Below are 16,719 nucleotides of genomic sequence, written 5' to 3'. Positions count from 1 at the left end.
TCTCAGTTTGAGACGATAAGAGATGAACCGAAGAACGCTGCTTGTGAGCTTGTGAGTGATTAAGTGCATAGCATACGCACCGTGCACGGTCAAATGGACGTAATTCTTCAGTACTTTTAAGCTCTTTTTTTTTTTTTTTTTTTTTTTTTTTTTTTTTTTTTTTTTTTTTTTGGTCGGTCCCTTCTTCATTTTCTTCTCGTTTTTCTGAATTTCGTCTCCTTTTTCCGCAATTAAAATTTGGTTTTTTGAGTTTCTTAATGAACCTCAAAAAGTTGGATTAGCACTTGAGGGTTTTTTACGGTCTTACACGAATTTGACCGACTGATGCATATTTTTGTAACCTTCCTCTTAGACAGCCTCTGAGTCAAATATTTTTCCTTTTAAGTGACCGAGGACACATAAAAACCTAGAATTCTGGAAATTAAAAGAAAATTATCCTCGTCAACTTCGCGCTTCGATCTCTACCTACCTCCTACCAAAAGTTCCTCTCTTAACGAATCGAGGACTTTTTATTCTCATATAAATTTCGGGAATTTGAAATTCCACGTTTACCATGTAACATTTGAAACCATAACTCTTCTCAAAAGAATCAGTATGTTGTCAAATGCACCATTGAAAATGTCTGCACCCTTTAAACCATTTATTTCAAGAGAAATTGTCGTATGAAAAACAGGTATCCGATCGGATTATATTCCAGGTTACCCTCAGTTCATTTTTACCTGGGCATACATATTTTCTAAGGAAGTAAAAATTGTCATCGCTTGAAAATAATCTGAATGGACCATCGATAAATTTCATGAAGGAGCAAAAGAAGAAAAACTTTTCAATATTCATTTGAAATAATAACATATGTGTCACACGCTCACACCGCGTTGGCGAAATTGCCGAGTGCAAAGTTTCACGGATGTGCGTGTTGCATGTTCAAAAATTGAAGGCATTTCCGCTTCTCTCGCCTTTTCAGAGAGGCATTCAAAAAAAATAAAGAAGGAAGTACGTTCAATATATATTCAGTATTAAAAATTATTTTACTATGCATGTTTTACAAAGTATGTCAGAATAAATTAATACGGTACGGTTCATCGAAGATAGTGTTTCTGATGTATCAGCACCATAAAGCCAAAAGGTGCATAACTCACATTTTTCGAAAAACCAAGTTAGTGGCTCCATTAACGGTAATTTGGGAAATATGGTAGTCCTATGTTGCGCCGGTTTTGAGAAATGGAGTTTCAAAAATGGCGATTTACATTGGAATCAATGGGACCGACGCGCGGTTTTCTTCTATAATATTATCTTATCTTATATTTATCTTCTAATATTTCGAAATGACAAAAATGGATTTAGGTACCCTTTGCAGGCTCGGATTGGCCATAAGGCCAATGCCATTGGTAGATACGCCCCTTTGCGCGCCGAAAACGCGCCCCTCTTACAGATAGCAAAATAAGAAGAAAAAATAACGACCGAGAATATGTGAGAAATATTTCTTAAATGAACGGAAGGAGAGAGAGTTAGGAGTAAAGAAAGGTGCTTTAACGCATGATAGCGGTAAACAGAGGTCCAAGAACTACTTTCTGAAGCGTAAACAATTTTCTGTGAAATTTTCACCTTCTTCTTGACATACAGGCGCTTTATCATCCCCCTCCTTCATGCGCTATGTGTAACTCCCCTAGAAGCGATGGTCGGTTAGATTTTTAGACATACGCACCCTTTATAGACCTCTTAAGAGACTTTTAAACATATTTCCTCCCTTTCAAATGACTATTGATTTGGACATACCACAGCATTGTTCGGGCAAACTTAACCTTAATTTATCTCGAAATTCAAAAATAAGAGACATCTAAAATGTAAACGCGACACAACTATTCGCGCAAGATAGATGTCCACATTGCATATGAAAAATGTAAAATGCGATGCCGTGAGTCGTGAACTCGCAATACTCTGCTCTAGTTTGAAGCAACATTACAAATAAGACAAACGCAAACAAACACAATATGGAAATAAAGCGAGGGAAAGGATGCGCGTTAACGACGGCGCAGAGATACAACTATTCGTACTTAATGGACGTCCGTGCTGCATCTGAAAAATTGAAGGCGCGATGACGCGAACCGTGATCTCTCAATGCTCTGTTTTATGCTGTCAATGAAGCGTTGCTCTGATTCGGGAGAAAAGTTAAAAAAAGGCCTAAAGACATCTCTCCTACCTTCGGCTGTATTACTCACGTAGTGCTTGAAGCACCATTACGAATAGGACAAACGGAACAAACACAATATGGAAAAAGAGGGAGGGAAAGGATGGGATGCGTGTATACAACGGCGCAGAGATACAACTATTCGTACTTGATGGACGTCCGTGCTGCATCTGAAAAATTGAAGGCGCGATGACGCGAAGCGTGAGCTCTCAATGCTGTGCTTCACGTTCAATATTGCAATTTTTACTCCGTGCGATCAATAAACTTTGAACCTGAAAATAGCGTAAACTTGTGCTGATTTGCCAAAATTTCCTGAACCCCTCTCCACGTAGGGAATGCCCTGCCAGGAAATATCACATTACGCCCCTTTAACCAGCCAAGGGTCTACGCTCTCAGATGCGAGCCAGTCCGACCCTGACCCTTTGGCTCTAGGTACTAAGGTACTATTATAAGGTACTCTGGTCTAAGGTACTTATATATTTTTGAATGGATGTGCATTAGCGATTCAGCTAGAGACCGGCATTCCGACATTCTCAGATAATTTCCTGATAGTTTAAATTTGAAATCCATCGATCGCGCTTGAAATGCAATGTATAGCGGCGGATCCGCTTTAAAAGCGAAACTTTTTTAAAGTTCCGAACTTCTTTGGGAAGTTCTGTCCCGGGTTGCTTCATCAATCACCAACACCAGTGTACGGTTGTTATCAGATTCGACCAATCAGATCCGTTGGTTTTCGATGGGTCGAACCTTTTTTGGAGCCACCTCGCGAGGTGGTACCGAAATCTCGCACCAACGTTATGCGATTCGTTAGTCACCGGACAGGGTGTCTACAAGTCCGGAATTTCTGAAAAGTCCGGAAATAGTACTGATTTTTTAAGGGCAGTCCGGAAATGCTGAAAAAGTGCAGAGATTCCGCGAAAAGGTCCGGAATTTTTTAAAAATTTTTGTCATTTTTGTCGCAATTTCAAATTTTTGAAAGTGTTCAAATTTCGTCAAATGGAGGTACTGAAAAATTACGGATTTTTTCTGTTGGAGGAGGTACTGACTTTCTCGAGAATGTACTGAAAAAGTATTGTAAAAGTACTTATTTTTGACCAGCCCGTTTTTGTAGACACTCTGCACCGAATCGGAAGTTCCGAACTCAAAAAGAAAGGCAGTTCGGAGGTTCAGGCACAAAAGTACTACCGAACCTCTAAATAAAATTCGCCTTAAGACGGTACGGACGGAATATAAACCATCACGAAAATCATAGCCCAGCGTTAGCGTCCCCCGCGCGGAAAAATTTATCTCCGCTGCCGGGGATTCACCTTAAGAACCCCTCGCTACTTCGCGAACGGACGGAAATCATTATTCCACGAAGCGGGATGAGGCGAATTCCTCATTTCGCCCCACTCTCGGCCCTCCCTCCACCCCCCTCTCCCCACCCCCTCCGCCCCTCCAACCCCAGATGCGGATTGTGGAACTGCGAAGTACGAAAGCCGCCCTTGACCGGGGACTCCGGGTTGGGTGGCGGGTGTGGATCGAAAATGTTTACGAATTGTTAACTCAAGGTTAACTTGTTTTTGCTCCTTCCCGCTGCTGCGGCCGCACGGAACGGTGCCGAAGATGCTGGGCACTGATCCTCCGCACGGCTCCGCGATAAATTTAAGAGGGAATAAAAAGAAAAATACAACCCAGCCGAGCTGCCCAGATCCGCGAATACGACTTCTAACCCTTTCGGGGGGCACCTTCGCCTTCGCACCCGGCACTCGGTTCCACGAGTCCGAATGGAACTTGAGGGGGCGAGGGAGTGAGAGGGCAAGGGGGTGGAGGGCTGAGGGAGGGACGAAGAAAAACTAGACTGGATCTCAGAGAGGGGACTTTTCGGGCCTCCACTCTCGACCCCTTTTCTCTGTCGCTGATCTTCTCCAGGTTGCCATGGTGCCGGAAAAAGTTTGGTCCTACACTGCCGTGCTAAGGAAAATCGCCGTATGAACCTTCAGGCGTTGCCAAATTTCCTTTTATGAAACACGAATTTCCTGGGAAACTTACGAGTATTTTCCCTCCAATTTTTCAGATAGTTTTTTGCGCAATTTTACCTGAAGTTCCTGAAAATTTCAAGGAAAAATGCCCATAACCTACCGCGAAAAGAAACGTTTTATCGAAGAAAATTTGGCAACTCTCGAATGTTCATACGGCTTTCTTCCTTAGCACTGCAGTATCAAAAGCACCATGCTGCCGTGCTAAGGAAGAACGCCGTATGAGCCGCCAGACGTTGCCAAGTTTCCTGCGATAAAAACCGAGTCAACTGGGAAAATTGTGAATATTATTCTCCACAATGTTTGGACAATTTTGTACGTAATTTCATCTGAAATATCTGAAAATTTCAAGGAAAAGTATGCATGAATGCTGTCAAAATTACATGTTTTATCAAAGGAAATCTGGCAACTTTCAGATGCGCATATGCTGTCGTGGTCAACTTAACTCAACGAACGAAGTTGTCACGTCATAAAATGGTTTACTTTTTTACGCTGCATTTAAGTCTCCAAGCTTTCCTGTATGTTTCCGATGATTCGGGAATGATACGGAAACTAAGGAAACAATTTGAACGTAACAAACTACACAGCAAGCAACTCTTACTGTTCCCAAACCGCTCAAATTGCTTGCTCGAGTTTTGAAGGCGGTCCACTGAATGCGGACCACTGAGGCACTGAGACCAATGAGGCACTCGAAGTGATGCGCAAATCTTACGAAAGCCGAAAGCGGAGCGAGGGTTTTGAACGTGGCCAAATTACGATCAGCAACTTTTACTGCTCCCAAGCCGCTCACATTGCCTGCTCGAGTTTTGAAGGCTGATAAGTCGAAGCGCGGGCCACTGCCATGAGAACTCTAATTGAGGCCCGAATCATACGAATTTTCCAGGAAGTTTTCAGGCTTGGCTGTACAAAATTCTAGTGAATATATTCGTTTGGGTCGTTTGAAAGCACAAATACCCGAATAAAGAAAAACATGAGAGGAAACATTTACTTGCTCTTTGTCAACGTCTTACCGAGGATTTTATGGCTGAACTTTAGGCCGGCTTCCTTTATTTAAATACGTCATCGTTGATTCGTTTTTCTTTAAGCTCAGTCCACTGGTGCTCTATCCAATTCGATGATCCTGAAGTTATCAATAACGTAAGCCATATTTTCTACAAGCTTCGGGCCCTTCGCACAGGACTCTGGATTAACCGTTGGTTGATTTTCATTTCTGACTGGACTTTTTTCTAACTTTTCGACCCCCCCCCCCCCCCCAAAAAAAACGAATATTCTGAGATGCGCGCTCGAATTTTTTTTTTTCCTGGCGTGAGCATAAAACAGCTTTGCTGCATTCGTTGTTCTTTAGATCAAAGAGGGTAGAGGTCGCAGCCCACATTTTAGGATGGTAACGTTGTTATATATTTAAACAATCAAATCATCATTCGGTATACTGAGAATGTCACGATAAAAATCAATAAAACTTCACTTCATCGGAGCAATAGGCAGCACTGGAATTAAGTTACGGCGTGGGAGCAAAGCGGCCTCAGTCATGCGACGCATCGAATGCGACGAACATTATATTTCCATTACAACTCCTGGATGCAACTATTCGGGCTCTATGGATGTCCGTGTTGCATACGCTTGAAAGTGAAGGCGTTTTGACTGTCCAGGCACTCACCGGCCACTTCCCCGCGGCCCGCGGCTCGGCGCTTACGGCGGGCTTGACTACAAGGGTTCATGGGTGGCTCATGATGGAGATTTTACGATAAAATCAATGAAAGTACCTCCAAAACCTCTACGTGTCACGTATTAACATCAACGTGTGAGGTCCTAATGTCACAGTTTGTCTAACTCTTCTCATTGACTTGAGCGCCGCTGCCGGTGAGGCGATCAGTGTCTGAAGACAAAACGCCTTCGTTCCCGTGCGTATGCAACACGAGCATCCACGGAGCCCTACTAGTTGCATCCATGCGTTTTAATGAAATTCGTTTATCCGTCGCATGCGACACTAGCTGGAGATTTGATTATTTTTGTTATGCTTCAAATTAATTCCAGAGTTGCCCATTGTACCCATTAAGTAATCCATTACTGATATTTGTTGCAACACTATCAATTTTCTGATAAATGCATAATTTTAATGTATTACATAACGTTACCGGCTAGGTTAGCGTTAACGTTAACGTTACCGAGGTAGGTTTTTGAGCATGATATGTAGATGTAGAGTGTATTGTAGAGCTTCCGTTGATCTATTTTCATGAGTCTCCCTTTCTTTGGATTTTTCTTCGGTTTTTTTTCCCCTTTCGAGATAACTAATTTTGACGCTCTAGTGCGAAATTTTCAAAGAACTACCTTTGCAATCCCGATGAATCACAGGGAAGTTGGAAAAAACGATGACCATTCGCCTCCCGAGAAAATCAAATGCGACCGAATATCTGTAACATCACCAGGGCCGGATTTGCCTACTTGCCGCCAATTGGCCGCCTGTATTTTGCCGCCTCCTTCTCATTCGTATTGAAACATCAATAAAAACCATCAAGTGAACGTGCCAGCAGGGGAGGGGTGCATCAGATGCGTTTACTCGTGTTGAACACATGTTTTAGGAATGCCCTGTCAACACTACTAGCAAAAGTTAAGTTTCGTAAATCTATCTCTGTGTGGACAAGGCCTTTCATTCATAAGAAATGAACAAAAAAATTATGAAAGAACAAGCATGAATGTGGTTTAATGATTTTAATTTCCGCCGCCGCGCCGCGCAGACCGCCCGTGTTTGGCGCAATGCGTGAAGTATTCACGCAGTCTTGTAGGCGTCATGCGTTTCATGCTGACCGCACTGTGTTTGGCGCAATGCGTGAGGTATTCATGCATTCCTGTAGGCGCTATCCGTTTCACGCTGACCGCAATGACCGCACTGTGTTTGATGCAATGCGTGAAGTATTCGTGCAGTCTTATAGGCGCTAATATGTGTTACATGCCGATCGCCGCGCCGCTGAGGGCTTCTCCTTTTCATCTCAAGTCCTCGTCATCATTGCTCTCTGCGCCGCGCCGTTCCAGGCCAAATTGCGTGTTTGGTTTCTCTCTTAACTCGACTACTTAAAGGTGCTGTCTCTTGTATCACTGAAAGATGACAAAATTAAAAATTACTATACTCTCAGGAAATGAGAGATTTTGTCTCCTTTTCTCGTTTGTAATTTTTTTTTTTCTAAATCCGATATTTTTTTATACTTATACATTTAAAAAAAAATGCAAAATTTGCCGCCCTCTATATTTGCCGCCATGGGCCGCGGCCCATGTGGCCACCCCCTTAATCCGGCCCTGAACATCACAAGCCTAAATAGAATGTTTCATCTTTGAAATTGTAATTGGACCAACTTAACGGTAGGATCAGCTCAAAATTGCCCTAGAGCTGACTCAGCTTTCACAATTGCCCTTGAGCTGACTCAACTTTCAAAATTTTCTAGGGGCCTCCGCCCTCTCCCTTCAACCCCCGTTCATCCAGACCCCCTTCATGAGGTGCCCTTTGGCCCTTTCCCCCCCCCCCCCCCCCCCCCGTCCGTGCTTACTTTTCCGCGCTGTATATACGGCCATCACGGAATTTCGTGACCATAGCCTATAGTTTCTCGCCTGGTCGCATATCGATGGCTAAAGTGCGAAACCGCTTATCTCCATTTGCGACGTCACAGACTTCCTGTCATACTTTATTTTTTCTTGTAAAAACTGGACGACGTAATTTCCTAAAAAAAAAGAAGCTCCAGTGACTTTTCTTATTCCGTTTTAACAGATTTATCTGTGTAAGTTTCAAGCCATTAAGTTGGCGTGTTTTTCTTTGCAAAAATAAAATTGGACTGGTAATCTCGAGACGCCGCCGTGAAGACGCGTAGTTTCGTTCTTTGGCCATCGATATACAATATCACTCACTGCTTTCGATTTCAGAGCTCGCGCTGTGCTTCACGGGTGCGGGAATTCTATTGCGCTTGGCAACGACGCTTTCGGTACACCCTGTATTTTTCATTTTATCAGGCAGAAACATCGGGGGGCAAGTTCTGTGCGTTTCCACGCGGAGCAGCACTGTCGCGGGCTCAGTGCTGACATGGCGGCCTGATAGTGTGCGTAGGGAAACTTTAGATCCTCACGGATTTCACATCCCTAAGTGAACAAACATTTATGAAATGTTTAGGTAAATATTCCGAGTATTTTTCAAACTTCTCATTACACATTTTGTATAAATTACATTTTTTAGTGCTGTGATGTGTCCCTAGTTTGAACAGGAGGGTCGTCGACTTCAGTAACCCTATCAGTGTCCTATCTTCCGCGAATTCCTTCTAATCTATGTCTGTTCTTGTGTTTATCACATGGAATTACACTAATTTCGAGTCTTCTTGGCTGTATGGTGCTCAATCTAGAGTTTTCCTCTCAATATAGGTCAATCATTTATTCATATACCAAATTTTCAGCGCTTCGTAGGGTTGTGAATCAGTGGTAATTTTGAACGATGGTTCATAGTTTGTGGAGGGGAGTGTTTCTCTTCTTCAACATGGCGGAAGGGCTGGGCAAGTCTTTCCCCTATTTTTATGAAATTTATTGATTACAAATTTCGAAGTATCTGTTGTTATTTTTGGATTAATGTGTGCAGGTATGCGTAAGTTTTGATTTTGATAGAGTCATTGGTATTATTTTTTTCCTAATCAACCCTAAGTTTGGCTCCTTGGTTGGCCCCCTATTTCTTACTGACCTGATTACAGTTCATTTAACTGAAGTTGAAAGTGGATGTTTTTATCTGAAATTTCTTCATCATTCTCCCCATGATCTTTCCGTCCCTCGTATCACTTCCAATGAATTGTGTTCAATACCTTTTAAAGTTAATTTCCAGCAGAGATAATTTTTCCAAGTAGCTTATATTTTAAGTGATAAGAGAATACATTTTCAAACTCATGGTGATCAAAATCTTTTGTCGCAAACCAAAGTATTTTAGCTCCCTGCTTTAACCATTGAAGATCAATTACATCAATGAATATTTCGTCTGTGGCCCAGGTAATGGACTGTTCCGTTTGTCGGCTTTTGCAAACTTAATTAAATCATCTTCAATTGCTAATCAGGGCGAATCTCCGCTTTCTTTCACCTCAACATATTCTTATCACATTTAAAATGTCTAGTTTTAGACTTGAGAGCATCATGCATTAGTGTCAGTCCAATAGTGTAGGCCTTTTTTTGTGAGAATGGAAACTATTTTACGGCTTTAGACTAGCGCAAACTCCCCTTGTTGGTCTTTGACCCTTACTTACTTTCACAGAACTCAAATTTTCATCAATGTCGTTGGAGAACTTAAATACAATTTTCATTGCATTGTTTCTCGCAAAATTTCCCTCATGTCTCATTTTTTTTGCAGAACTTTATTCACGGGTGTATCCTATAAATAGAGCAGAATGGTTATCACTCAAGTAACTGAGAAAAAAGAAACTATCGAAGCTAGAGATCTGTCAGGGTTGTAGGACAGGAAGAATTCTCATTCATCAGGTTTTTACTCATAGACGGTGTTTTACCCATACAATAGATAGGTATTGTTTAGATTGAATTCAAACATTCATTTCGAAAGTCTCGAAACTTGTATCTGATTTGTGTGGTTGCTGTTTTATTGTACCAACATTTTATTTCTGTTTAAATTTTTATTGACTCTTTTTCATGTCACACAAAATATTCCAAGAAACTGTCAGTCAATTAAGTTCCACCATTTTTCAATTACTAAATAGCAGTCAACATTTTGATAGTAGCACAATTCATACGGCTCAACTTTTCATCATGGAGTCCTTCGAGGTCTCTTGTCAGTAGCCGGTTTACCTACCTAAATTTCCAACTCATACTTCAAGGAAAGTAGTCGTGGACTTTGATCTTTCTTTGTTGTGTCCTCACATTTCATCCTTAGAGGCATTATGAAAGAGTATTTGGAGTACTTGTTGAATGATCCAATGAGAATTTGTAAACAAGAATGCATCAAGCATAAACAAGACCATCGGTGATCAGCTTGGCACCTGATACATACTTCTAGACAATGTGTTTATTGTTTATGAAGTGTCCATAACACCTCACCTTTCCCACTTGGTATTTCATCTACCTATGAAAGTCATTGTTCCCAGGAATCCTCCCAACTAGTAATCAGACCCGATGCACCCCCCCCCCCCCCCAAATACTCTGTTCTTCTATTCTTTTTACCACAACATTTCCATCTCATTCTTGAACTTTCATCGCATGTTTTTTATTTTTTTTTCGTATCCTATGTGTGTTTACCCTGTCGGTATCTTTGCCTTCGTTTGTTTCGAAATTCGTTCGCAATGCTGTCAGATTGTCAGCTCTATGAAATGGTGATTTAACTTTAATATAGCTTTCTTGAGTCTGAATTCTCATTAATATTTTGTGCTCGCACCTCATCTTCTCATTTTGGGGTGTAAGATGGAAAAAATTCTACTTTTGCACATAGGTCATTGCCTATCCATCATTAAATAAACTGCAGTGACGAAAAAATCTGATCAGAGCATAATATCGGTCTCCATGACCAACTAGGCTCACTTCAAATCCTTCGCAGGGATTGCCAGGCTGCTAAAGAACTTTGTTATTCGGTTCAAGAATCGCAGAAATGCACACACTGTTTGCCCTCTATATTCATACAGTAACTGTTAAGGTTCATAACCAGTTTTCTGGTCTACGCAACTCTGTCATTTCTTACTTTTACATGCAAGGACTGACAACTGTAACCTTCCTTGGATTTACTACAACCCCACAGAATAGTTCTTCATCTGAATTGTACGTCATGAGGATAATGATGTAACTTCACAAATTTAGATCTGATTTAATTAATTCTTGAAATCTCAATTTTTATCAAAATTCAGTTTCAGCAGCCCTTACTCTCAATCGGATAAACAATTTTGAGAGAATAATTCCAAAAATGTAGACCGAATTCGGAACCATTAAAGGATACCATACCTCTGAAAAGTTAAATTTTTTCAGTTTGTTGATGAAAATTCTGGTATTTCATTTCACCTTTATATTAATTTTTTTTTGTATGCTTTATTTGTTGCAGTTATGATACAATCAAGGAATATGCTTCAAGCAATTGTTAAACCGTTACTAGTCTGTTAACTTCAAGTCTATCAAACAAGCAGGACATAATGTCATCTCACCACACCTCTCAGAGGTTTTGCCTGCGGTGGAATAACCACCAGTCAAATTTGTTATCAGTTTTTGATCAACTGCTGCATGATGAATCATTTGTTGATGTCACATTAGCAGTTGAAGGGCAGTTCCTTAAAGCTCATAAAATGGTTCTCTCAGCTTGCAGTCCTTATTTTCAGGTAAAGCAATTTTATCTCTCATCCAAGTATCTGCTAATTTATAAGTGTACCCACCTCATTTTTTCCTGTTTGTTTCCTCTGTGTGGATGAAATATAGCTGCCTAGAGCGAACAGGTCATACCTAAATACATTTTATTTCTAGTTTGTGATTTCACAAGGAAACTGCCCAGTGACGTAATTGCTTCCTACATAACACGAAAGTTGTGAAGTTTTGCACATAAAGTCCTGTGATTGACATCACTTCTGAGTATGTTCACAAATTAAGAGCCATTCCCTTTCATGGTTCGTGCAGCCTCAAAAAGAGCTTAAAATGTGCTTGATTTTGAATTTCTTACTTAAGACCCTAAAAGTACTGTCGTTGCCTACGGGATTGGAGATGCCGTAACTTGTTATCAGTTTTGTGACATCAAGCCAGTAGATATTTACCGAAAGCAACAAGCATCTCCGGGTCATCGGTGCATCGATGAGTGAGGCAGTTGCTGCGTGGACCAATCAGAGTGGCCCTGGATTGGCCGAAGTTGCGTGAGCGGCGCGTTTGAATCTTAGTGGAGTAACGATTTTCGGTATTAAACTTTCCTTTCCTCAATTATCAGACAAAGTCATACATGGATTAGTTAGCTTTCTGAAGTAAAATTTCATCCTCTTTCGAAAAGGTCTTTGTGAATTTTTGCATCAGATCAACCCCTAACAAGATATCAGCATGAAAGGAACACGCGTCACGCCTTCTCCTATAAGAACACATGTTAAACCGCGGCCGAGTTTCATCTACCAGTGTGACGTCACAGGAACGTAGTCTTAGCCTATCTATTCTCAAAGGCAATGGTACTGTATGTTCTGGAGCACGCCTAGAAAGTGCTTAATTTTTAGGAGGTGCTTGAATGCAGCTCTTAAGCGCCACAGAGATTTGTGTTCGAAGTTTTTTTCTCACCTAAAATTGTATGAGAAGCACAACGATGTCGCCAGTTTCCTTTGAAATGACAATATGTCCATCTAGCAACAATGTTAATGTCAGCTGTATGTATATAAATTTTGCTCATGAAAAAGGTAAACAAAATTCATTCTGAGACAACTGGATGTAACTGCTGGTTGATATTTTATTTTATGATCTATTTAAATATTTTATTTTCTTGTAACTCAAGAGTAAGGAAAACAGCTCCGAAAGTCGAGGCCATGGAGGAGATGCGAGTCCACCTCCATAACCAGGCAGAGAAATTTTGGGTGCAAGGCCCCTGGGCCATTCTTGCAATACACTCATTTCACATACCATTTTTAATGTTAAGCTTGTCCACATAGTTCTGTACCTGGTCCCTTCAATTACCAAATGAGATTTTTTTAAAGTGTTCGAAGTAATATTTGAATTCCTCAATTCTGCATACCCCTTCTACTTTTTGAAGTTATCAAGTCTAGTCTCTTAATTTGGACGGTCGATACCTCACACTATGAAAGCTGCAGCATAGGTCTCTCTTGGTTGCACATGTGACTATTTTTATTTTCTAACATCTTTCTCTCCGTGCATTGTCGTTTTCCTGCTGTTATTGTTAGCGCCGCAAAAATTATTAATTTTAACTGTGAAAAAATAATAATATATTTTCTCTGTGTTGCAGGCATTGTTCACTGGACACCCAGACAAACATCCCATTGTGATACTAAAAGATGTTCCGTTTGCAGACATGCGGTCGTTACTAGACTTCATGTACCGAGGTGAAGTGAGCGTCGACCAAGACCGTCTAACGGCCTTCCTCAAAGTTGCCGAAACACTCCGCATCAAAGGTCTAACTGAAGTAAATGAAGAACGGTGTGATCTCCCTTCCATTGCATCAAGTCTTCTTTCGTCTGCTGGTTTTACGCAAGGAACCCAGCCATCCTCGCAACAACAACAGCAACAACAACAGCGGCAAGAGCAGCAGCAATCCCAACCCCCCTCATTGCATAGAATACACGTACCAACCAAGCGATCACTACAGAACTCAATGGCATCAAATCCTCTTCTTGGCTCAGCACTAACAGCACCCAAGCGAAAGCGTGGGAGACCAAGAAGGTTGTCAGGATCTGATGAGCATAGAAACCAATCACATAAGTCAAGTACAGACTCCGAGGATCAAAGGCATGATGATGATAGTGATGCACCATCTTCTGGTAAGTGCTGTACCATTCCCCATTATTTCACAAAATCCCATTACTGAAGGGTATCAGTAATGGGATTAAAGGCTCTAAGTATTTAAAAATGCTTTCACTGCCCTCCTGTGGATTTTCACCAACGTTTGATAAAAGTACATGTTCTTAAAAGTTTCCTACAATTTCCAAGGGGTGACTTTGAGATAAATGTTGAAGAATTTACAACACTTACCCATATCTTGGAAAATATTGAGGAACATCCTCTTCTAGTAAAGTAGCAAAAGTTTTTAAACCTGTATGCAAGCCAAAATTCATAGAGGATGACCCTAAAAGACACGGCCTGGTGCTCTAATTACCAAAAAAGCAGTCGATTAAGCTGATCTTAGTATCATTTCAAAGAAGAAGTGAGAAGCAATTAAACGAGACCTACACCAGTTTATTACAATAAATATTGGTTACCTAGGTTATGGTATTTTCAGTATGGGTCATTTGATAAGCACCCTTAAGCTTTTTCTTTTTAACAAGTAACTATTTTACTGATATTTGGACTGAGTTAAGTAGAAAGGAACCAACCCACATTTTGGAAAAAATTGAGTTATGTGTGGTTTTGAACTCAACCACTGCTCTACTATCTATCGGCGAAAATTCAAAGTTTTTGTTGGAGCAAATTTTGCAGAAATTGAACTTGAAGTTTATCTTTTACATTGAGTCTTATGCAGGAGCTTAACTTCAAACCTCTTTTTCTCGGTTCGATCCCGATGTGGCTTGGTTCCTTTCTGTTTAACTCCGTCCATTTGTGGATAAAACTTTTTGGGTGTTCTTTTGAGGCTAGAATTACTTATTTATTTTTAAAGTTAAAGAACACTATTGTTGCCCAAGTGTCACATTACTTGGAAAAACTATGTTTCCTCTTTATTTTTTTGGATTGATGTCTGAGCTTTCATGCAGGCTTCAATAAACCTCCAATATTTCAGCAAAGGAAAATAGTATAAGAGTAAGTAATCCAGTTAATGTCAGGCAATTAAATCTTAAGCTATCTCGGAGATTGAGGTATTCAAGTTTCTCAACTTTGACACTTTTATGCGTATTTTCTGAAATTCTTAAAACCCTTTTCTCCCTGTTTTAACTGCATTTTTAAATATTTTGACGGTGTTCCTTTCCACTTAACTGATTCAAAATATGGCTTTCTTTGAACATATTATCTATACTTAGATAATTAGATAGAAGATCTTCACACAATGTGTGCGCAGATGTCAGTTTAAAGGAGCACTTTAAGTCTCTAAACTTTTTTTATAAAATTATTCACAGTTTATGCAGCCTTGAAAAGTGCTTTAAAAGTACTTGAGTATGATATTTTAAATTTAAAGCCTCAAAAGTGTTTCATTCTTTGAAAGGTACTCGAAAACTCTTAAATTTTACTCTTTACTACTTTTCAGCAAAAAATGTTTGTCTTCAAAAAACAATGAAACATTTAATGTCTAACAGGACTTTCAAAAAGAATGCAAACTTGATCTACCTCCAAAAAAACCAACAATGGCTGACTCGGACTCAAGTCCTTGCAACGATAGTCAGCAGTGCTGCACCTCCTCAAAGTGTAATTGTTCGAGCTTACCAAGATTTTCATGAAAAGTCACGTTACGGAGAAAAAACGTTATGAGTAGGAGAAAATTATGAAAAAGGTTCTTTTAAGTGTTCATAAATACTTCACAAAGTGCTTGATTTTCTGGTAGCTTCATAGACTATTTTATTGACATCCCTCATCAATAGTTCACAGAATACTTCCGACTTGATGCTTCCCAACTATCTGTCATTGATTAATCTCTTTCAAATGTTACAGGTGTTCATGGCCCTCCGGACCTTCTAGAAGTTAATATGCCCGATTATCACCATTCTCCTCCTTCAAGACTATCTCAGTCGGACACCTCCCCTCCTCCCTCTGAAGACAGTACCCCTATAGGAAATGATTCTGATCAGCCCTCCTCCAAAGTCAAACCAGAATTCGAAGAACCAACTCCTGGAACTTCACAACAAGGTAAGCTTAAGTGCTCTCTGCTGCAGGTGTGCAGAAAATTCTTAGCTTTTCCATTCAAGATCCCGTACGTCCTCCAAAAACTTCAATCCTATGACCTCTTCATTCCTGTTTTCACAAATTGCCACAGTTTTGCTAAAAATACGCGATTTTATATAAAAAGAAAAAAAAAACATGCGAATTTCATCACATGATTTTCAAAGAAACCCTTGATTTTAACTTAATGTGAGCTGGCCTTCCCAATTTTCACAGCCTTCTCATTTTTGCATGCTAGTGAGATCATGAAGTTTCTGCACCCCTATTCTACACCCCAACTTTATCCAGTTAGTTTAATCAGTGTAAATAATACACTCAAATATGGGTCATGCTTAAGGAATGCTAAAAAGTCAAGCTAGAAACATACGTGTGTCTGTTGAGAATTACATGGGAGTAAATTTTGGAGATTTCGACTAGAGTGTCCCTAAATGAGGAAAAAGAGTGAATAGTTCATAATTGATTTGGAAGTCCACAAACAGCAACAAAAATACATGCGTGGTCTGGAATTTTTCGTTCTTAACCAGTTGGTTGGAGCAGCTATTCTCCAAGTCACATGACAAGGTAATCCTGATGGTATCCATTGAGTGGTCCAAAATGTAACCACAAAAGCAAGCAGAATATAACACTCGCCCAGGGCTTGCCTCGCATGAAAATGTCAAAGGCCCATTTTATATTTTTGAAAATTAAAAACATCTATTTTTGATCATCCAATGGGCTTCTGTGTTTTTAGGATGATTAGTGTCAATTCTGCAAAGAACGGGGGCTTCTTTCAATAAAATTTTCTGCCGAAAGGTTACTATTTCCATTCTCCCAAAAATTAATTTTTGCTTTTACTGCTTTCTTTGGCAACACAGCAGTAAGATTTAGCATTTAATAATATTTTCACTTTTGAAATGGTGCTATCAAAAATTTCAGCCCAACATTCTTCTTTCAACTTTTTTAAGTAACTTTTTTTACAATTTTTTTTAGCTTTGCCATCCTAAGAGATTACTCAAATGTAAGGTTTTCTTTGAAAAG

At 40.1% G+C, this 16,719-nt stretch overlaps 1 protein-coding gene across 5 annotated transcripts in view; it reads left to right on the top strand.

Moving 5' to 3' along the window:
* LOC109041604 (protein tramtrack, alpha isoform) overlaps window positions 1-16,719 on the top strand; it is a 64,401-nt gene that overhangs the window by 13,675 nt on the left and 34,007 nt on the right. For 2 of the 5 annotated variants that reach the window (XM_019057991.2, XM_019058012.2), the window contains exons 1-4: window positions 8,198-8,356; window positions 11,252-11,522; window positions 13,127-13,658; window positions 15,475-15,669. In XM_019057991.2, coding sequence (XP_018913536.1) covers window positions 11,340-11,522; window positions 13,127-13,658; window positions 15,475-15,669 — 910 coding nt within the window. In that variant the 5' untranslated portion in view covers window positions 8,198-8,356; window positions 11,252-11,339. Of the gene's footprint in view, window positions 1-8,197; window positions 8,357-8,670; window positions 8,813-11,251; window positions 11,523-13,126; window positions 13,659-15,474; window positions 15,670-16,719 lie in introns of those variants that run through there. The other 3 variants (XM_019058020.2, XM_019058004.2, XM_019057999.2) reach the window with 3 other exon arrangements.

Source organism: Bemisia tabaci, chromosome 7 (genome assembly GCF_918797505.1).
Source record: "Bemisia tabaci chromosome 7, PGI_BMITA_v3".
Lineage (NCBI taxonomy): Eukaryota > Metazoa > Arthropoda > Insecta > Hemiptera > Aleyrodidae > Bemisia > Bemisia tabaci.
Note: the sequence above shows the minus strand (reverse complement) of the source record. Positions and strands in the feature narration are given on the sequence as shown.